Source organism: Schistocerca cancellata, chromosome 4, assembly GCF_023864275.1.
Source record: "Schistocerca cancellata isolate TAMUIC-IGC-003103 chromosome 4, iqSchCanc2.1, whole genome shotgun sequence".
NCBI classification, from domain to species: Eukaryota; Metazoa; Arthropoda; class Insecta; order Orthoptera; family Acrididae; genus Schistocerca; species Schistocerca cancellata.
Window position 1 is genome coordinate 882829128 of NC_064629.1, and position 23654 is coordinate 882852781.

The 23654-nt window shown below is 38.3% G+C and overlaps 1 protein-coding gene across 1 annotated transcript in view; it reads right to left on the reverse strand.

Moving 5' to 3' along the window:
- LOC126185046 (isoleucine--tRNA ligase, cytoplasmic) overlaps window positions 1–23654 on the reverse strand; it is a 175671-nt gene that overhangs the window by 67553 nt on the left and 84464 nt on the right. The window contains exons 13-14 of the mRNA XM_049927800.1: window positions 19806–19982; window positions 4926–5141 (exon numbers count right to left, since the gene is read on the reverse strand). Of these exons, the coding sequence (XP_049783757.1) occupies window positions 4926–5141; window positions 19806–19982 (393 nt within the window). The remainder of the gene's footprint in view (window positions 1–4925; window positions 5142–19805; window positions 19983–23654) is intronic.

A 23654-nucleotide genomic window follows, 5' to 3' on the forward strand; every position in this document is an offset into this window, starting at 1 on the left:
TTCTCATTTACAACCCTTTAGCAAATCATTTCAGTGTGTCACAGCCAAATAAAATGTTGTGTGTCACAGCCAAATAAAATGTTGATCTTGGTTCAGAATCAACTAATGGTTTTTGAAGACAAAGATTGTCTCCTTTGAATGTTAAATTTATTTAAAAAACAGCATAAATGTACATATACAGTATCCAAACATGTATGAGAACATTTATTGCAATCCAGTTCAAATAAAATAAAAGTTTTTAAGTTGATAGAATTTAATGTTATTACCTCCTGTGTTTCATAAAACTATCAGTTTTTAAGCAGAGCATTATACTGTTGTAGTGGCTAGCTCACAGTTTCTCGCATATCCCTTGCACTAGTGCTACAAGTCAAATTTCACGTGTTTGTTCGAGCAAAGTAGATACCGTATCGAGCACTTCAGCATATCAGGAAATCTCGAATTGTTCGATATGTCCTACCCTTTGGGATTGTTCAAAATTAATCTGTACAAAACTTCAATACAAAGCTTCCTGTGTGAATGTATGATGACCCCTATATTAATCATTAAACAACGCAAAAACTTTGAACTCAGCAGCAACAGTTTGATCTCGACCCCGTATTTTTAGAATGACAATTTGGGGAAAAAGCCTTGTCTTATAATCGGGTAAATATGGTATGTCATTCTGATGTGTGTTTGATTCAAGTTATTAGTCCAGAAATATAATCAATGCTATGATTTTTAATAAGAAAAGTATGTGACAAAATTTTAAGAGTCTATACATTAGTGGAAGACAATAAAAATTTAAATTTCAAGGCAATAGAATATATTCAAATAGAAAAAGTGAAAAGAAAACTAAAGTGTAAAGAAAGTAGTAAAATGGGATTTTCTCCTCTCCAATTTCATTCAAAAATACCATTAATTTTTTGTAGATTTTTGGAACCTTGAATGCAAAATGGAAACTAAAGTGGACATATCATTGACTGGAAACAATACTCATGTTTTTACTACAAGCACTTTCTTGAGTTTTCACACAGCTCCTTCATTCTTTTGCAGTATTTGGGCAGAAAAATAACTGGCGAGGGCTAAAATAGGAAAGTCAATTTGCAGATGGGCAATAACAAGAAAAGTATGTATATACAACAAGAGAAAATTGTTGGCATTGAATATATATTTAAGTGTTAAGGCATGTGTCCATCAGTAACTGAACATCCTGAAGTCACCTGTAAAATTTATTCCTGCAAGTTCTTTGACATAGAAACTGTGCCAGCAAAGTGACTTTCGCAAGTTTTGTGGAATTGAAAAAGCAGTAGTTTGTGGAAACAGTCTCTTGCAAGTTGCTGCAATTACTTGCTGAACTTGTCAGCTGTTGAGTGTGATTTTCAAACTTGACTAAGTGTTCCATGTTCATTATCAGTACGAAAATGTCAATAACAGAAAGGAGAATGCCACAGATACAAGTGGACTGAAACAAATGAACATTGGAACCCCTAAAAATACATAATAGCCTACAGCCAGTGAAAGAAGTGGGAAATGAATTTGCTGCTTACTTTGTTTCACCAAAAGGGGAAGCGGAAGGCTCGGGTGTCTAAAAATGTTAGCTGATTTTTTAAAAATGTTAATTTAAATGTGAATGCATTACATTTGTAATAAAATTAATAAATACCATGTCTAGAAATTCAAGAGTAATTAGAAGGTGATTTCTTGGTGATGTAGCTTGACATACTTTTGTATCCTGTTTTGGAATACTTGATTGTACAACAGTCCTTGAAACCTTAAATATGCATGCCTCTGTATCCATTACTTCACCCAAACACTGGGTTTTTTTCTTAAATTATTGTTAATGGGTCATTCCGTGGCCAACTGGTCTAGGGGTTCTCACATGACCATCACAGATTTTGATGAAATTTTGTATGAACATCTGCACATGTTCCCAGTACACATTGGTAAAGTTGCACGATCAATCCAATACTTCCAGAGATGTAGTCATTTGTTGGACCCCATAGCCCATCTATCAACAGTGCACCCATGCATTCTTGGCAACTTAGAGACATAATGTCTCTGGCAATATTTTCTTGAAAGAAATAAAAATAGGTCACCTTGTACAACTTTTTGCACTCTCTTAATAAAATAATAAAAAAGAAATTTCCTGACCAATTTCTATACGAATAATTTGAAGCGAAGTTGTTCGTAAAATAGACACCTAAAAAAATGTTAAATTTAGCTTTTTATATCTCTGGGAACAACTTCTTGATAAGCCTGAAACTCTGCAACTTTGAGAATTACCAATACAAGGTTGTAGCATATAAAATTTTGTTCTCCTATTTCTTTCCAATAGTTTAGAAATTGAGGACAAGGGTGACAATTTTTCAAAAAAAGTTTTTGCAATGTCAGCATATAAGTCTCTTAAAAAACGACACTGGGCCATCACTCCATTGGTACTCAAATTTGACATCTTTCATTATGTTCTTCAATCATTGAGTACTCTCTGTGGAAGGTAATATCAAAGGTTTTGATGCGGTTATAAACTTCACAATTCAACAGTGGACATCATGGTAGTATAATTATTGCATAACAGCTCCAGCACACATCATATAAATTGGCATGATTTACACATTGTCACATTGTGTGACAAGTTCGCAGCAGTCTTCCTGAATTTTTTTGGAAATGACTCATGTTAAAGAGCATCATTAGTATGTCTCTTTATTGTGAAATGTTACTGATGTGCTAGGCTAGTTTCACTCTGGTTTAAGGTATAGCATATTTTGTGTCAGCACAGTTTGCGCTTTATGTGGAACACTGGTGTACAGAGGAGAATTATATAACTGTGCTACTATGGTACACAGTTGCTTAAACACTGCTGGTACCTTTTAAAGTGACAAAACCAGCATCACCATCACCACAGGGGCCATGCCTGACAGCTGTGCAACAGCAGCCAAAGGTGGATTTCTTTACCACATGTTCCCAAGCCTGATAAAAATCTTTAAGCATCAGGGGCAAAAGCTAGAAAAGGTCTCTTTTTAGGATCCTAAGCTTAGGTTTACTTCAAGCTACTTGAATTTTTTAAAGGGTTTCATTAATTTGCTGTAGAATGTCATGAGGGAAACAATGCTGTTGACTAGATGATGTCACTCATGGCATTTTTTGAAAAGAAATTTTGGCACAAAAGAACCTAAAAAATTACAATTTACTGATGTGATTAGCTCAAACCGTTACTATCACAAAAAAGAGAAAACTATTCTCTTTATTGGATTCTTAGCCACTTCAGTTTTTTATTCAAAGAATTTTGTAGAGTTGAATGCTGTAGAGATGTTTAAAAACACAAAAGAGACTACTTATTTTCAGTTTTTGTGACTCAAGCTCGTTTGCTAGTAATCAGAACTTTTGATATTATCTTCCACAAAGAGTACTAAACAGTTGTAAAACATAATGAAAAATGTTGGATTTAATTTGAGTACCAGCAGAACATGGACCCATGCTCAATGCACCTCAAACTAGTCATCTTTTTTTAGGCCTTAATTGCTCAAACTACAAAATCAAACCTAGTTTTTAGCTGGTTTATAACATAGTATTTCTAATGAAAATGGTTTAAAAGAGGATGCAGAAGATTCCTTTTTGTAAAAGTGGGCCATATATAACCATTTTTGGCAAATATTGAAAAGCATTAGGTGAATGAAAATTAATATTTTTAAGACCTTGCATTGGTAAGTTTATACGAGCAAAGTTTCACGTTTATGCTGCAGTTACTTTCAGAGATATAAATGGCTTAACTTCACACTTTTTTCTAGCAACTATTTTTTTGGCTTCACCTTATCATTGCTTTTTAGGGTCTTATATGCTTGCACTGCGAAAAGAAATATAGTTTTTTTTAGATGGTTTAGAACATGGTCTTTCTAATGAAAACAGTTGCCATTTTTGGCATTTTTAGAAAAATCTTCAACTTTGTCTTCAATTTGTAAACTATGGTTATTCTACAAACTTGTATTGGTAAGTTTACACATGGAAAATCTCACATTTATACTACAATTACTCCCTGACATATGAAAAATTAAACAGCATATTTTTTGATTGTGTACTTTTTTGTCTGACTTTACTTCAAATTATCCATATGAAAATTGGTAAGGAAATATTTTTTTTATTATTTTGTTTAAGAGTGAGCAAAAAGTAGTACAAGATGGCCAAGTTTTGTTTCTTTCAAGAAAATATTCCCAGAAATATTATGTCTCAAAGTTGCCGAAAACTCGCAGCAACATTGTTGATAGGTGCGCTACGGGGCCAAACAAATGACTATATCTCTGTAAGTATTTAATTGGCGAAGGTAAAACTTTACCAATGTTAACTGGGAACACATGTCAATGTTCACACAAAATTTCAGCAAAACCCGTGATGGTCATGTGGGAACTTTTTCCAAAATTTTGCACTTGGCATGCAATGGCCCTCACTACAATTATTATTTAATAATAATAATAATAATAATAATAATAATAATAATAATAATAATAATAATAATAATAATAAAATGGTGGCAGCTGCTCTGGCTTTTAAGCACTACACTGTAAACTTCCACTTGGCCACCTTACATCATCACTGGTGGAAATAATTTTGCAAGTACTGGCAGCAAGTTCGTCAAATTCACTAGCCCAAGCAACTTGCGAAAGTAAACACGTGCAAATTTTTGCTCTAATGTGATAGCTTTAGCAAGTATTTGCAGAAATTATTTGATAGCAGACACATGCCTTTATGAAGTCTTTCCTTAATGTATTTGTCTGGAGCAGAAATGAAATGTGGACGTTCAACAGTTTAGACAAGAAAAAATAGAAGATTTTGAAATGTAGTGTGGCAGAAGAATACTGAAGATCAGATGGTTAAATTAGGTAACTAATAGAGAGATACTGAATTGAACTGGGACACAACACCACCACTTTCCAAGTAAAGCATCTCTTACTCACCTTTAGTCGTTTCCTGTTCATACGCACATACCAGTTGGTCAAATTATCAATGAACTTGATGAGGCGAGGAACAACTGTATAAAGCCTATAGTGCTCCATTTCGTTTTTCACAAACTTGATTAATGAATATGTGAAAGATAGAATCCATCTATCCATTATATTTGTTGAAGACTCTTCCACTCTCTCATCTGGATCAAATTTTAAGTCCACACCTTCCTGACAACCAAAAGAATAACATACTGAACTTCATTGTGGATTAAAATCAACACGCACCAACATTTTGTAAAGTAGATAAAAATACACGAATGTAACAAATGTTTAACTGCTTGGGAAAATTAATATCCAAATTAGTTCTTAAAAATGAAGGAGTCTTCCTTCTGATAATCATAAACATTACACTATGTGGAACAACAGTGGCATTCATCTGGGACGGTTTGTGAGAAACTTGGAAAACATGTAAAAGGATAAGTGGGTCAGGTAAATGAGAAGAGACACATCTGCCATTTGCCTGTTTGTCAAAGCATTAGCAACACCCTTCAAAATTGTTAAATAACAGCTGTACACATTAAACTACAAGTCGTTTCCAGATGCATAATCTAATCTGATTCATGTGATGTTCCAGAAAATGACTATTCTTTCACAACCTTCTGGAAAAAGCTATGTGCTTGCGAGGTAACCTAACAATTAGTTTGTAGACTGTCATCACAATTCAATAATCCTGGTTAGTTACTGCCGTGACTCCAGAAAACACAACTCAGTTTAAAATCTTCCCAATAACATCACCAATCATTGCACAAAGATTGCTCCAGCTGTGAATATGGCTCCCCCAAAAAATACTCTTGAAGGGCTATAATTGAGGCTGCTTCTGTGTTTTCAGGCTCAAAACTCAGTTTTTGAATGCATAATGTGAATAAACATTTGAAATTCATGGAGATATTTGCTTGAGCACGTTTATGTGATACAGGGCACAAGGACATAAAATGAAGAGTGTAAATGGAAAATGTTCTGTCATTTTTTTCATCCAAAAAAAATGCATTTTCAATGGTCCTGTGTTCTCGTTACTCTGCTGCATGTTCCTACACTTGATCCATGTGCCAAACCAAGAAAAGAGTCTTTCAAACATGCATTAGTAGATGTTGCATGGTCTTTGTGCCAAGCTGAGCTTTGCTCTCAAGTTCCAAAATTTAAAAGTTATGAGAAATGGTTTTTGTTGATTACAGTCCTATTAGTTAAAAACCTAATGCTGAATTTCTGTAGTTGTATTATCACAAACTAAACGTATTAATGACACTTGGAACAAAAACTTTCTTCCCACTATTTTTCCAACAACTGACATTTTTCGAGACCATGATTGTGTACAAAATACAAGTTGATTCCCGCAAAGAAGAAAGCAGCAATAATGCTATTCATTTACCCAAATAGTACAGTTAACAGTTTCGACCCAATGGACTCATTTTCAGATGGCTGTTTATGTTTCTACTACATTTGTTGTTGTTTACATTATTTGTTGGAGAAAAACTGCCAACAACAAGTGTAAACAACAAATGCAATAAACGAGGGTGTGTGTAAAAGTAATGTGTCTGAATTTTTTATCTGTTCTCAATTTCAGTTGAGGTGTTTACAAGTCATGCATATTACTCGGCTGACTTTCCCATTTCTGTGATGCAAGTTGCAACCCTCCGTCACAAGAGGACTCTGGATTTTTGTGTGTAACATGATGGTGTGTAAAGTAACTATGTCAGTGCGTGAGAAACAGCATGCTGTAATCGAGGTTCCAAATGCAGAAAACATGCCTCCAATTGAAATCCATAGAAAAATGAAGGTTGTGTATGGTGATGATGCCAGACTACAAACAAGTGCTGCAACATCTGCAACAATCCAGTGCCTTGGGTCCACTGTCATTGATCATCCTCCATACAGTCTCTACTTCTCCCCATCCAATTTTCACCTGTTTCCAAAAACTGAAAGAACACCTTCACTGACATTACTTTGATAGTGATAGAGTGGTGTATACAGAGGTGAGTTTGTGGCTCCATCAACAAAGTCAAACATTCTACAGTGAGGGTCATCAACAAATTGGTCTCTCATTGGGAGAAGTTGGTAAACTGTCAGGGTAACTATGTTGAGAAATAAATATGCAGACATGAAGATTAATGATGTACAATGTTCCTCAAGTATGTTTTATTTAAAATCTTTAAGAGTATTCACATAAAAACTTTGAGGCATTACTTTTCAGCATGCCTTTGTAAACTGAACAACAGTCTGAAGATGAATCTGTTGGTTCGAAACTGGTAACAGCACTAATAGTGTAAATAAATTGCATTATTACCAGTAAATGGTTGCTGCTTTTTTCTTTGAAGGAACCAACTTGTAATAACTTTCTTACTGACACCTAGACCAGTCAGTTTCCTGGTATGGCTCTTATAATGTTCTGAATTACATACTTAATTTCTAATTTGTCTCATTTTTTGCAGTATTTCAATGAGCAGTATAATTCTGTGATAGCAGAAAACCTTATCAGCTTTCTGGATACAAATTAGTTATCTGCAGAGAGAGAAGTTGGTTTTTCATTCACCTGACCAATGATGATGATATTGATTATTTTAAGTGAGGGATGCTCAACATCATGGTCATCAGTGCCCTGACGAAAAGTCAGCATGCCGATCTCATAGATGGGGACGAAGGCTGTCCCCACATGTGGATCAGTTCCTAGGTGGGGATGAAGGCTGTCCCCACATGTGGGCCAGTTCCTAGGTGGGGACGAAGGCTGTCCCCACATGTGGACCAGTTTCTAATGAATTAAAGTCTGCCTCCCTTCCCCACCAGTTTAGGTTTGAGGCCTGACAGTTCACAAAACTTCACCACTCTTGTAACACTGAAAACATGAGGATTGTGGTCAGATCTCCATTGAGACAGAGGGTTGTCCTGGTATCAGTGTATAAGACACACATGGCCAAAATGTGCTGACCTGAAAGTGGCACACTACAAACCTCACAGAGTGGTGGATCCTACCACTGGAAGAGGAAGCCATGTGTTAAAGGGCTATGTCCAATGCACAGCCTGGTAAGCAGAACCTCCTTCCAGTGGTGAGGCTGGCGTGAAGTCCACCGTAACTGTTTGGTCGATTTGAGCGACCACAGTTTGTTTTCTGTCATCTTCAACCATTCAGCATGATGCATCTGTTAGAAAATGAGATGATGGTATGCAACAGGATAAGACACTGATGGAATTCACCATCTCGACACGCTTCCTTGGCTACTTTGTTGGCCACGTCATTTCCCTGTATCCCGACGTGGCCAGGTACCCCACCACAAGACCAGTCCCTTGCCATGGTGATGGAGCTGCTTTAAAGAGTCATGGATGAGCTTAATCAATTGGTCTACTATACACATTTGGTGAAGTGCTTGTAGTGCACTAAGTGAGTTGGAACAGACAAGAAACCTTGTATGGTGATGTCTGCGAATCCTCTCCAGTGGCATCATAATGCCATGTAACTATGCATCATAATTTGTAAATTGTTCCACAAGACACACTTTGAAAACCGTATCCGGGGAAAACAGTGGAACAACCAAGGACAATATCTTGCTGGGATCCATTTGTATAAAAGGATGATAAAACTGTGGTATGTATTTAAAATGGAAGAAAACGAATTTGTAAAAACGTAATCTGGAGTACAAGCTTAAAATCACTTTGAGCTTCTGAAGACACCAGGTGCCAATGCGTTCCATCCCTGTGTGTATTCGGATGTCTGATAGATCCAGATCTTCGAGACAGTCAGTAGCACATATCCTGAATGGCTTGGTCACATTGGCCCGATTCCTGAACAGCCATTCAAAGTTGGGTTGTACTGCTACACTAAATGCCAATGACTGAGGTTACACTAAGATTTTCAGTGCCTGTAAAGCCAAAAGGATACATCACTGAATCCAAAGGGGTTGTTCACCAGCCTCTGCATACAGACTGTCGATATCCGAATGCCCTCGTGGTGGACAGCATCTATCACCTTGAGGTAGGAAATATGAGCTGATCCACAGACCATGCTGCCATAATCTACAAATGATCTAACAAATGCTCTATAAAGCTTCAGGAGGTGGAACCTGTCAGCTTCCTATATTTTTCCGCTAAGGTATTTCAAAATATTCAATGACTGGAATCCCATTGTTCATAGGTCTTTTAGGTGTGGGGCCCGAGTTAATTTCCACTCAAATAATAAACCCAAAAAGTGCACATTTCCCTGAAAAAGTAACATATTGTCCCCCACTATGAGCACTGGTTGGTTAAAACTTTTATGAGCATGGTTAAAACTGACACATGTAGTCTTCTCTGGTGAGAACCGAAAACCAGTTGTCTTGGGCCAGGTTTCTAGCCTCCTGATGATCAGCCATAGTTACCTCATCATCACTGTAAGATCAGAGGAAGAGTAGAAGACTGCGAAGTCACCCATAAACAAAGATCATCTGACGGGGCTCCTGACTGCAGAGGAAATGCTGATGATAGCAATGGCAAAGAATGTGACACTGAGTACACTGCCTTGGGGGACGTCACCCTCATCAACATAGCAGTTGGACAAGGCATCACCAACGTGATATCAAAAGCACCAGTCCTAGACGCAGAACTGGATAAGAAGTGGCAGATGTCCACATAGGCCCCATTAGTGAAGTTGGCAAAGGATGCTGTACCTCCAAGTGGTGCTGTATGCTTTTTCAAGGTCATAAAACACACAAACCAAATGGATTCAGTGTAAGGATCCCTGTATCACCATCTCCAGAAGAATTAAGTTGTCAAGGGTCGATGCTAGTGCACGAAAATGTATTTTCAATGCTACATTTCTTGACAAGGCTGAAAGAGACATACACTCTCTTTGCCTGAAATCCAGCTTATTGGATCCCAAACTTGCGCAGTGGGAATAGACCGATTAATGGAAGATATAAATTCCTTCCTGGAACCCCTCTTCCATTCTTTTATCACTGGCCTTGGATGTGCTCTCACATATCTGAAGGCAGGAAGGTTTTCTGTAGATGGATGGTGTTTGAAGTTCCACAGAGCTGTTCATCTGGCTCCAACTGCCAAGCAATGGTCGTCATTCCGCCAAGGTACAGTCCGTCGTCTGAGGTGGTTGCTAGACCAGGTGAGGGATTCTGCGGCAGCCCATTGGAGCTCATAAGTCATGTGGGTCACTGTCTGCTGTGCACAATCCTTTTGTTCAAAAATAGCCTGCCAATAGTACTGCAACCAACTTGCCCTTTGAATCATCCATCTTCGTGGTCTCCTGTCAACCATGGTTTAAGTCTGCAGACAGATCCACATTGAGAAGTGGTCACTAGAATGTAAGCCTGTAGCCACTTCCAACTGAACCAAGTCTACAATAGCTAGGGAGGAAAAACTAAGGTCAATGGTTGAGAAAGACCCTGTAGCTGAGGAAAAAGTGTTTTTTGACCCGAGTTCAACAGGCAGATATTCACAGAATGGACAAGTCGCTCAGTCGCTCGATAATTCAACCCTTGGGGCAAGTGGTTGCTGAGCCCCACAGCATATTCTGTGCACTGAACCCCCCCCCCCCTCCCACAAGGGAGAATGGGCATGGGAGTGCCTGGGAGAGTTCGATCAAAGCATCGGCATCCACAGGATCATGAGGTGGAAGATGTAAAGAACACACCGTGACGATAAATGGTGCTAGAACTTTCACGACAACTGCTTGTATGGTCACAGTACAAAGGACAGGAGTGTCATCTGTCATCAATGAAAACAAGCACTGCGCCTTTAGCCACATCTCCAGTAATATCATCCTTCCTGTAGGGGTGATAACCCCTTAATGCAGGTGTGTCGGTGATTTTAAAATGAGTTTCTTGTAAGCACATGCAGAACAGTTTCTCCTGGACCAGGAGCTGCAATTCTTCCAAATGTGATCGGTATCCATTTAAATTACACTGCAACACAGAAGTCCCTGTTGGAGTTGATCAGAGATGGTTGGTCCTCTCTTTCTTCCTCGGAGGTGGAGATTTATCTGTGAGATCAAGGGAAAGTTAGCAGGTGCCCGGTTCTCTGGTTCCTTGAAGTGAAAATCCATATCCTCAAGAGTAAAGTCTTCATCTGAGAGGGAGAGGGGTTGCCTATCTGAAGATTTAACTGCCACTTTCTTTGACTTTGAACTACTTTTTGAGCAACATTTCTCCTTACTTATGGCGGAAGTTGGTTGCTAGGGCTGAGGGGATGGCTTAGTGGGTTTCTTGCAGTGGGCAGCAGTATGTCACTTAGGTTGAAAGCCCATTGCCAATGGCTTCCGAATAATTTCTGGTTCAAGTGTAGCTTTTCCCCCAACAGATGCACCAACAAGTGCATGTGCTAGTACTTGAATCTATGGTCTGAGTTTGTGTGGACACATCACACTTGGTGATTGGCTTGTTAAAGGCTGATGCAAAAGTAGCAGCAAAACTCAGAGGTTGCATAGCTTTGACTCGATTGAAGACATCCAGGCAAATACGGAGAGCGTCCTTAACAAACTTCAGGAAAAAAATTTCCAGGAATGTTTCCAAAAGTGGAAACACCATTGGAGTCAGTTTTTTCAGTCAGAAGGTGACTATTTTGAAGGTGATGCATCACCATAGCATGTAAGTACCACCATTGTACAATTACAAGCCCATTCTTAAGACTTTCCAATCACATCTCATACCAAACATCACTGTAACAGAGCACTCTCCTGCAAAACCAACTAGGATTTTTTTTAAAAATAGCTTTTTACATTAATATTATTGGAAATACTGCGCAGACAGTACAAAAATTTAAGTTGTTTTACTATGCAGCATAGTTTGCAGTAATATGAGCAGTTTGTTGTTTGTAGAAGATCAGTTGTGACAGATACGTGATCCTGTAGACAAGTCGCTACCATATATGCCTGTGAGGTTGCACTTGACTTGGAGGAAACTGTGTTGAATCTTGATGGTGGATTAAATTTTCACCACCTATATTTGGCAGGTAAAGGCATAAACGATGGTGGCATACAGCCCTCAACACTATGCTTGGTGTAATGACCAGGTCTAAATTTCAAAACCTTTTGCGATATCTCACTGAGTAAGGCGTGTGACATTCAGTTTGGCAACATTTCAGAACAGTAAGCTACATGCTGATACTGGGTACTCTCCTACTCTCCCTTCTTCCCTTCTCTCTCACTGTCATCAACAACAAACAACATCAAAACTCTAAGTGCAACGCACCCCCCTCCACACACACACACACACACACACACACACACACACACACACACAAAATCAATTTCATTATTTTTTACAAAACAAAAACGAAATTAAAATAATTTTAAAGCTTGCTGGAAAGATTAAATTTGAGTCATATGACGCCTGTGACGTTAGTGGCTAGCATGCTGCTCCTAATGTCATAAAGCTCATTCGCAGTGACAACTTGTTTTGGAATTTCCATGGCAGAAAGTGGGTGGCAAATAGTGAGTAGTATCACATTGTAGAAATACATTTACAAAATGAATGAAAAGATGCATAAAATGTGCTTGCAACTCATTCCTAGAGATCCAAATGAGACAGCGGTCACTATGTGTATTTATTTCTGTCAGGATCATTCTGATGTAAGTAAAAACACTCCATAACAACAGTGGCACTTGTAGTGTAATCAATAGCATGCTGGACTACTAAAGCTATGTTCTCTAGACTGATCCTTATTCGGAGCAACTTCTTTTTTTTTTTTTTCTTTTTTTTTTCATTTCTGTTCACTTCACTTGATACATTGTTCTCTTCACTTGATACACTGTTCCCTTAAGTTTACTTTATTCGTAATACAATGAATATAATAGAGGGAAACATTCCATGTGGGAAAAATATATCTAAAAACAAAGATTCTGTAACTTACCAAACGAAAGCGTTGGTACGTTGATAGAGACAATAACAAACACACACACAAATTTCAAGCTTTCGCAACCCACAGCTGATTCATCAGGAAAGAGGGAAGGAGAGGGAAAGACGAAAGGATGTGGGTTTTAAGGGAGAGGGTAAGGAGTCATTCCAATCCTGGGAGCGGAAAGAGTTACCTTGGGGGGAAAAAGGGACAGGTATACACTCGCATGCGCGCGCGCGCGCGCGCGCGCGCCACTCTCACACACACACACACACACACACACACACACACACACACACACACACACACATATGTATATATATGCATCCGCACATATACAGACAAGCAGACAAGTCATTGAACACAACAAATTTGTCACTTCCAACCATCTCCACTGAGGCTGTTGTAAAGTTGTATGATTTTGACAAAGAGAAAAATAGAAAACTGCTTGGAACCTGTAAGGAAAGGTTATAAGACCAGGGCAGTATGATGTAATGCAAGTTGGTCCTGTTTAAGCACCTTTAAATCATAATGTTTCAGCAGCAGTTATGCATACAGTAGGACAACAGATATTTTAAGGTTCTGCTGTACCAACTGTATATTTTATAGACATACTTTTCTGGTGCTGGTACTGCGAACGGCTGAAAGCAAGGGGAAACTACGGCCGTAATTTTTCCCGAGGGCATGCAGCTTTACTGTATGATTAAATGATGATGGCGTCCTCTTGGGTAAAATATTCCGGAGGTAAAATAGTCCCCCATTCGGATCTCCGGGCGGGGACTACTCAAGAGGATGTCGTTATCAGGAGAAAGAAAACTGGCGTTCTACGGATCGGAGCGTGGAATGTCAGATCCCTTAATCGGGCAGGTAGGTTAGAAAATTTGAAAAGGGAAATGGATAGGTTAAAGTTAGATATAGTGGGAATTAGTGAAGTTCGGTGGCAGGAGGAACAAGACTTTTGGTCAGGTGACTACAGGGTTATAAACACAAAGTCAAATAGGGGTAATGCAGGAGTAGGTTTAATAATGAATAGGAAAATAGGAGTGCGGGTAAGCTACTACAAACAGCATAGTGAACGCATTATTGTGGCCAAGATAGATACGAAGCCCACACCTACTACAGTAGTACAAGTTTATATGCCAACTAGCTCTTCAGATGACGAAGAAATTGAAGAAATGTATGATGAAATAAAAGAAATTATTCAGATAGTGAAGGGAGACGAAAATTTAATAGTCATGGGTGACTGGAATTCGAGTGTAGGAAAAGGGAGAGAAGGAAACGTAGTAGGTGAATATGGATTGGGGCTAAGAAATGAAAGAGGGAGCCGCCTGGTAGAATTTTGCACAGAGCACAACTTAATCATAGCTAACACTTGGTTTTAGAATCATGATAGAAGGTTGTATACATGGAAGAACCCTGGAGACACTAAAAGGTATCAGATAGATTATATAATGGTAAGACAGAGATTTAGGAACCAGGTTTTAAATTGTAAGACATCTCCAGGGGCAGATGTGGACTCTGACCACAATCTATTGGTTATGACCTGTAGATTAAAACTGAAGAAACTGCAAAAAGGTGGGAATTTAAGGAGATGGGACCTGGATAAACTGAAAGAACCAGAGATTGTACAGAGTTTCAGGGAGAGCATAAGGGAACAATTGACAGGAATGGGGGAAAGAAATACAGTAGGAGAAGAATGGGTAGCTTTGAGGGATGAAGTAGTGAAGGCAGCAGAGGATCAAGTAGGTAAAAAGACGAGGGCTAGTAGAAATCCTTGGGTAACAGAAGAAATATTGAATTTAATGGATGAAAGGAGAAAATATAAAAATGCAGTAAGTGAAGCAGGCAAAAAGGAATACAAACGTCTCAAAAAAGAGATCGACAGGAAGTGCAAAATGGCTAAGCAGGGATGGCTAGAGGACAAATGTAAGGATGTAGAGGCTTATCTCAATAGGGGTAAGATAGATACTGCCTACAGGAAAATTAAAGAGACCTTTGGAGATAAGAGAACCACTTGCATGAACATCAAGAGCTCAGATGGAAACCCAGTTCTAAGCAAAGAAGGGAAAGCAGAAAGGTGGAAGGAGTATATAGAGGGTCTATACAAGGGCGATGAACTTGAGGACAATATTATGGAAATGGAAGAGGATGTAGATGAAGACGAAATGGGAGATACGATACTGCGTGAAGAGTTTGACAGAGCACTGAAAGACCTGAGTCGAAACAAGGCCCCCGGAGTAGACAACATTCCATTGAAACTACTGACGGCCTTGGGAGAGCCAGTCCTGACAAAACTCTACCATCTGGTGAGCAAGATGTATGAAACAGGCGAAATACCCTCAGACTTCAAGAAGAATATAATAATTCCAATCCCAAAGAAAGCAGGTGTTGACAGATGTGAAAATTACCGAACAATCAGTTTAATAAGCCACAGCTGCAAAATACTAACACGAATTCTTTACAGACGAATGGAAAAACTGGTAGAAGCCGACCTCGGGGAAGATCAGTTTGGATTCCGTAGAAATGTTGGAACACGTGAAGCAATACTGACCTTACGACTTATCTTAGAATAAAGATTAAGGAAAGGCAAACCTACGTTTCTAGCATTTGTAGACTTAGAGAAAGCTTTTGACAATGTTGACTGGAATACTCTCTTTCAAATTCTAAAGGTGGCAGGGGTAAAATACAGGGAGCGAAAGGCTATTTACAATTTGTACAGAAACCAGATGGCAGTTATAAGAGTCGAGGGACATGAAAGGGAAGCAGTGGTTAAGAAGGGAGTAAGACAGGGTTGTAGCCTCTCCCTGATGTTATTCAATCTGTATATTGAGCAAGCAGTAAAGGAAACAAAAGAAAAATTCGGAGTAGGTATTAAAATCCATGGAGAAGAAATAAAAACGTTGAGGTTCGCCGATGACATTGTAATTCTGTCAGAGACAGCAAAGGACTTGGAAGAGCAGTTGAATGGAATGGATGGTGTCTTGAAGGGAGGATATAAGATGAACATCAACAAAAGCAAAACGAGGATAATGGAATGTAGTCGAATTAAGTCGGGTGATGTTGAGGGTATTAGATTAGGAAATGAGACACTTAAAGTAGTAAAGGAGTTTTGCTATTTGGGGAGCAAAATAACTGATGATGGTCGAAGTAGAGAGGATATAAAATGTAGACTGGCAATGGCAAGGAAAGCGTTTCTGAAGAAGAGAAATTTGTTAACATCGAGTATAGATTTAAGTGTCAGGAAGTCATTTCTGAAAGTATTTGTATGGAGTGTAGCCATGTATGGAAGTGAAACATGGGCGATAAATAGTTTGGACAAGAAGAGAATAGAAGCTTTCGAAATGTGGTGCTACAGAAGAATGCTGAAGATTAGATGGGTAGATCACATAACTAATGAGGAAGTATGAATAGGATTGGGGAGAAGAGAAGTTTGTGGCACAACTTGACCAGAAGAAGGGATCGGTTGGTAGGACATGTTCTGAGGCATCAAGGGATCACCAATTTAGTATTGGAGGGCAGCGTGGAGGGTATAAATCGTAGGGGGAGACCAAGAGATGAATACACTAAGCAGATTCAGAAGGATGTAGGTTGCAGTAGGTACTGGGAGATGAAGAAGCTTGCACAGGATAGAGTAGCATGGAGAGCTGCATCAAACCAGTCTCAGGACTGAAGACCATAACAACACAACAACAACTTTTCTGGTGGTTTAAATTGATGACCTGGAGGAACAGAAAAACTGCAATGCGTAAAGCTGTTGAAGGTAAATATAATGATGCTCTGAAGTCGTGTCTGTGCAAACTAAACTGACACACAGCCACTGCACCATATGTCAACTCAGTTCCCATGGACATTACTCCCTGGGTGTTACTATGCTGTATGAAAATTTGAAAGCTGAGAAGAGAGGTACCTGGAAAACAGTATTGGTTGGAGAAATAACCACAGCAATTAACAAAAAGAATTACCTTCTGAATGAAAAAGTTTCCTCTGTGTTTTACTGTGTGTGGTTTCACAAGTTGCCCCGGAAAACATTTTCAGTTGGTCCGAGTAAATAACCCTATTCCAGATTCTTTCATTTTTGAGAGTTCTGCGATTTACTGCTGTGTCGCAGTACTTCCATCCCAGTTGCCATGCAATGCAGTTTCATGTTTCTTATTTACGGAACATAAAAATCTGGATTGTCTTTGAAGAACAAAGAGCACACAAACGCATCAACTTTTGGAAGGTTTCCACTATTGCCCTTCACAAAATTCCTTTCCATTGTTACTTAAGAGTTGTAAATGCATTTTGTGTCAGTAAGTAATTAAACAGTTTGTAGAAAAAATACAGAAGAACATTAGTAACTTTGGCTAACACTCCTATAACAAGTGTATAGCTTCTCCTTGCTCCTAGCCTGTGATGTCAGCAGAGCTTCAGCCAATAACAGAATTTTTCTGATCATGTTACCAAATCTTCAAATTTAATAATTTTTGAGCTTTAATTACGTAAAAATGACAGATGTTTTGTGAGAAAGTTGACCAAATATGTTATGTAAGTGCTATGGTCATTCAGAATAACAATCTGAACCATATTTTTAACATAGAAAAATATGCCTATTATATGGTTGAACCTGTCAATAGAAAGCTCTCAACCAACAATACCATACAACTTGACAGTAGTAGTAAGAGATGAATACTGACAATGACAGTGCTTTAGTACTTGGTTAACTAAGCATACCTTGCAGGTTGAATCTCTCACTTTCCCCTTTTCACTCCTCTTCCAAACTAAACTAGATTCATATTAGCACATACTACACCTAACAGACTTTTGTATTATGGTCTATCTTCCTGGGTAACTGAAGGTTAGAAGGAAGTAAAAGTGTAAGATTCAATTATCAATTTTTTCAATAAGAAAAAGAATCTATGTTGTAAACGATACCAGAAGCTTTATTTATGGAGCATGCACACATGTTGTTCTATATTCACAACTACTACAATTTGTGTAGACTATTTTTCTTGTTGTAAATGTGACTATGGTTGCTGCACCCCATTGTCATTGAGTGGGAGGATATATATTAAATTATCAGTTACAATGCCACATTTACCCTATTAATTCAAAGACAGATTGCTAATGCAAACTTCCTGTACTTGTTTGAAAGAAACACTTGCTGCCCCATTATTCTATATAATAAAAACTGCACATAACTACATTATAAATTTCTTTACTTCTGGGAATTATCTGAAACAATACTGTCGCCTTGAGGATAAGTAAAATATTTCAGTGGGTACAGAATATCTGTAGAATTATGACTGTGTAGTATTTTGTGACAGCAGCATAAAAGCTTTATTTAAAGTCCTACAACTGTTCAAGCAGACGTCACCAGCAACATGCTAATGCTATTTTGGAACAATTCAGTTAGTTATTATGACAGTGTTGAATTAAATCCAAGCTGACCAGTACTAGGTAAATAAACTGAAACCTTCAAATGCCGCTTGAATAATTTTGATCCATAAAGGCAATCAGCATTCACCAGACTTTTTTTATGTACAAATATCTCATACTAAATTTCAAATCTTCGGTAACTAACCTATCTGGCTGCTTAGCAAAAATATTTATGTTTCAATTTTCAGTTTAGCAACAGTATCTGTCCAGTCAATGACAAAAAGTAATTAAAGACTCAAAGTGAATTCTTACTAAGAAACACAGTTGTGTAAGTTCCATTGCTATCAGCTGCTCTGCCAGGGAAATAATGACAACAATAACAACTGAGCAATCAATGGGCACATAAACAAACAGAAAACATTTCTAACCTTCGGATGAGTTGTCATTCAGAGCTAAACACGTGCGCGTGTGCGCTCACTCACACACACACACACACACACACACACACACACACACACACACACACACACAGAGTCTTCCAGAAGTGAAAACTACAGATAATCTTTCTTCTTGTACTTGGGTGGCAAGGAAAAGGAGATAAAGGTAACAAAACTTTGCACACTGCTCTCCAAACCCTTGGTTAACAAAACCTTTGCAGATAACTCTCCAAACTGTCAGTTCTACAAGAGCTGACTTATGCTGCACAAAAGTATGCACATAAGCCAGATAATAATTATCCATGCCATTTTATGTAGAAAACAATATCAGTTTGTGATACCTGCAGAAGAAATTACTTTAAAAAACTGGGTGTGGGTGCTATTATTCAAATATGTAATACTACCACCTGTCAGTCCAGCAAGAGAAATCAGAGTTGTTTGATGGAACAATAAATAGTTCAAACACTAATGAGACATTCAAACAGTCAAAGAGGAAAATGGACAGGAAATGATGAAACAGATTCCAGAAGAAACTATTTGTTAATGGAATGGAAAGCTGAACTAAACTATACAAAGACTGCCTTACAATGATAAAAAAAATATAACGCTGCATCTTCCAAACAACGAAAACATTTCAAGAGAAAGAATAGTTTTCTTTTACTGGTACATTTCCAAAGGATTAGAAAAAGTTTTTTGTATCCACTGTATGTATGTCCCATAAACAAATGCATCACCATAACTGCATCATGGTATATTTGAACCTGGTGCAGCGATAAAAGGTCAATACAAACACCAGTTAGCCTTGTTTATTCATTGCTCTTGTCATTGATCACACTTCGTGGAGACTACAGGATTGTCCTTTATGAAGTAACTACACTACTGTTCCTACGTTTCAAACTCTGGTTTACTATTCTGACTTCTATTGTGCTGAAATATCTCTGACCATCGCTTTTACCTGCATTTGATCATGGTTTATCTGTTGTACTACTGGTGGTAAGGTGTATTTAGTAAAAGAGTCTCATGATGGTTTAAAATTATATAAAGAGAGACACATGTTCCATCAATCCAGTGTGTTCTGAAGTATAGTGAAGAATAATATCTACAGTAACACAACTGTTTGGGTGAAAAATTACACAAGTGATATTGCAACAGACAGCAATGAAAGTAAGAAAGCAACTTATAGAAATACACCAATAAAACATTGGATAAATATGTAAATAGTACTTACACCTTTGAGCTTAACAATATTTTGGATAAGGAAACGGTATGCATTGTACCACGGAAGAAAAACGTCTTTGTGCAGATCTCTGACACCCTGTTCTTTGAATCTGAGATTTTCAGCTCTGACCACAGGGGAATTGATCAGATACAATCTTAGTGCATCAGCTCCTAAGGCGTTGGCAATCTAAAAATACAGATTTTCAATTCAAACATTATTCAATATAAAAGAACAACTGCTTGAAAACAAAGTTTATTTAGAAACTAGTCAGTACCTCTCATGCATAGCTGAAAATCTGTTTACAGCAAGATATTACTGAACCATTAAGATTTAATTAAACACATTCTGACAAAGTACTATTAAAATTGAACAAGAAATCATCGTCATCTTTTGCTCACGCCGTTGTCCCACATTGGCACAGGGTCGGTATAGTTATTAATGGATTTGGCATGGTTAATGTAAGGGGTGGCCAGACGCCCTTTCTGTCGCAACCCCGTTCCCCCTGGGATGGCATATGATTACCCCAACTGGTAGTGTGTTGTAATCCCATAGCTGGTTTCACTCTAAATGAATGTCTTTATGTGAAAGTCTTTGTAACTAATTCTTACAAATTGGCAGAGAATTAGTTACAAAGATTATCACCTAAAGACGTTCATTTAGAAAGAAACCGGCTGTGATGTAATAAATGCACCTGATATACAGATGTGTTTTTTTTTTTTATTAACATTTACATTATTTCACCGTGGAGGCACAAAATGATCGAGATTATACTTAGCATGCGGTAATGAAGTGCAGGGTCATGGACCATTCTTCTCTGCGACAGTAACTGTGAATAATTAAATTGAAATGTCTTTATTGGAGCATATTATGAATCGTCGGGTATGTGACATGAAATTTATTGTTTCAGTGAAGTCTGATCCAGAATTAGACATAATGGAGGCACTTTCCTGTCCGTATACTACTATACACTTTGTTTCCTTTTGGGGGTATATGTGGAGCATCTGATTATCAAACTAGAGGAGAAAAAGCACTTGGTTTTAGTGACACATGAGCGATGCCACTGCTCAAAGACCCAAGACACGCATGAAAACAATTGTTAATGAACTGAATAGAGTCTTTATACCCTGCCTAACAAAAAAAAGTGAAGTCCCCAGAAGGGAAGGAGGAAATAAAATGAAACTTCATGTGTTGAGAGGATATATGATGCTATTACAGTAATTATAAAACTGATTCAAATTTACAAGTAACTTGGCAGTATGGGCCCACTTAACAATGTTGCACCCCAACTGGCATGGATGCATGCACCAATTCAGTTGGGGAAGGATGTCAAAGCCATTGTACCCTCTCCTGAGGCAAACGGGCCCACAAGTGTTGTAAATGGGCCTTGATATCAGTGATAATGGTACCGAGACAAGAGTTGACATCCATGCTGATCCCATGAATGTTGTATTGGGACTGATCTGGAAATCTTGCTGGACATGTGAGTACCTCAACATCATGCTGACAGTTCATAGACACACACCATGAGTGGACGAGCATTGTTTTGTTGAAAACTGGCACCACAATACTGTCACTCGAGAAGAAACACATGGGGATGCAAGGTGTCCATGACATACCATTGTGCCACCAAAGCCGCCTCAATCACAAACAGCCATGACGTGAAATCATAACTGATGGCTCCCCATACTATGGCATCAAGAGTAACATAATATTGGGAGAATGGGGCCTCTCCCCTGGTCACCACCATACTCGTCAACGGTGGCCATCTGTGGTTGTGTGGAACTGCGATTAATTTCCAGACACATACCTTACCTGAAAAAAGCGGAGATGAGCAAATCGCAAATCAAGGCAATGCTCATTGTTTTCTTTTTTGACAGAAAAGGTGTTCATAGTGAATTTGTACTACAAGCTCAAACGTCAACAAGGAGTTTTACTGTGAAGTACTCAAATGGTTGTGCAAGAGGTTTAGATTTGTCTCAAAAGAAGTTCATGACAATTGGATTGTGCACTATGACAATGCGTCAAGCCACACCACACTCATTGTCTCCGTGTTGCTGGCCAACATGGGTGTGGCAATGCTGCCACAGCCACCATACAGCCCCGAGCTGGCAGCAACAGGCTTCTATTTGTTCCCAAGGATTGAAAGAATCCTGAAAGGAACTCAACATGTGATGCTGGAGGCTGTAAAAGCAACTTCAACAACCACACTAAAGGAGATTCCCGTTAACACCCTAAATGACTGTGTGAAGTGTTGGCAACAGTGCACTGAAGCAGGGGGAGAATACTTCGAAAAGTTCTGAAAAGACTGTAAACTGACATGGAATAAATAATTTAAAAAAAAAATTCATTCTGGAAACTTTTGGTACAGACCCTGTAGTAACTAGTAATTTTTATGCAGTACTCTCTTCCAGACCTGATCAGAAATGCATCACTGTGAACCATTCACATAAACATGATGTTATAACACAAAACTGACTGAGTCTTCTGTAGTAGCACACAGAGAAGGAACATGGGGGTAATATAGCTCGTCCAACTGCAGGTGTTGACAGTAAACAAATGGAAACACGAGGAAAATGCACACAGCTCATTCAGTCAACTGTTCTCATTCGAAGGTTTGTGCAAGTACAATGTACACCTATGAAAAGAAGATAGAAATGCTACTCATCTATGGAGAATGTAAGTTAGCAGAAAAGAAATTGCACTAAGATAGCTTCTTGTCAGGATATCGCTCTCTGCGGAGTTCCTCTGCCTGTGTAACATTACACCTATTTTCAAAAACAGTAAAAGGAAAGTAATGATGCAGTTTTTAATCAAGGACTGCATTTACTGCACAAAACATATTGATTAAAAGTTCTACAGAAGTGCACTACATGTACCTGTATCATAAAGAAGAAAATATTATTGTTCTGTTCACTGTCAACTCCAGCAACTGGATGAGTTATGTTACCTGGGTACCTGCATTGTGTGCTGCTCCAAGAGAATCAAACTCAGTTTTGTGTTATGTTTTTAATAACATCATGTTTATAAGAATGCTACTCTGTGGTATATTTCTGAGCAGGTCTTGAGGTGACAAAGTGAATTACCAAATAAAGAATACAAGGTGCTATTTAAAAAATGGGTATTGCTGTTCACATCTTCATAATGAACAGAGTCAAAAGAAAGCCAGTAATACTGGTTATGTCTCCCCCTTGTGGCTGAGCAACATTTGCTTGATACATATTTTATTTTCCTTCTGGAAAAAAAGTTATATGTTGTGGTCAAGATAAACGGGACATTGCATATAGTATTAAAACTGCCATTTGGGGTCTACATTTGAACATGCACACCGAAACTGCCTTTAGTAAAACAGCAGACATTTGACAACATCCACATTTTCTACTGGTATGAAAAGTTGCTATTTCACTGCATTTTGAAGGGATTTGTATACCTTCAGAATTTCTATACCGCAGACATCTGTCATTCCAGTATACACAACAGGCTCTCTGCCACATTTTCATTAACAGAGTTCATGATTATCATTCTGTTGTTGCAACAAGAACCTGCTGCTGTGAACACAGACTTGTATGCATTTGTGGCCATGAATGTTGGCAGGCTAGTTTGAAGGAGCAACACAACATATTTCACTCTTTCCTTCACCACTTCCTAAAGTACTTTTCATCATGGTTTTCAAAAGTTTGCTAGTTTCAAAATTAAAAATTCCTTTTCTCATAATAATGAATCCATCTTATAACAATTTTAACTTGGAATAAAAGAAACAGTTTCAACTCCCAACGACATATTTCCTGAAGCTTTTGCACAGCAAACCATAGTAAAAATTGCACATTTTGGAGAGATTTTTAATTTTGCACATCATCAAAC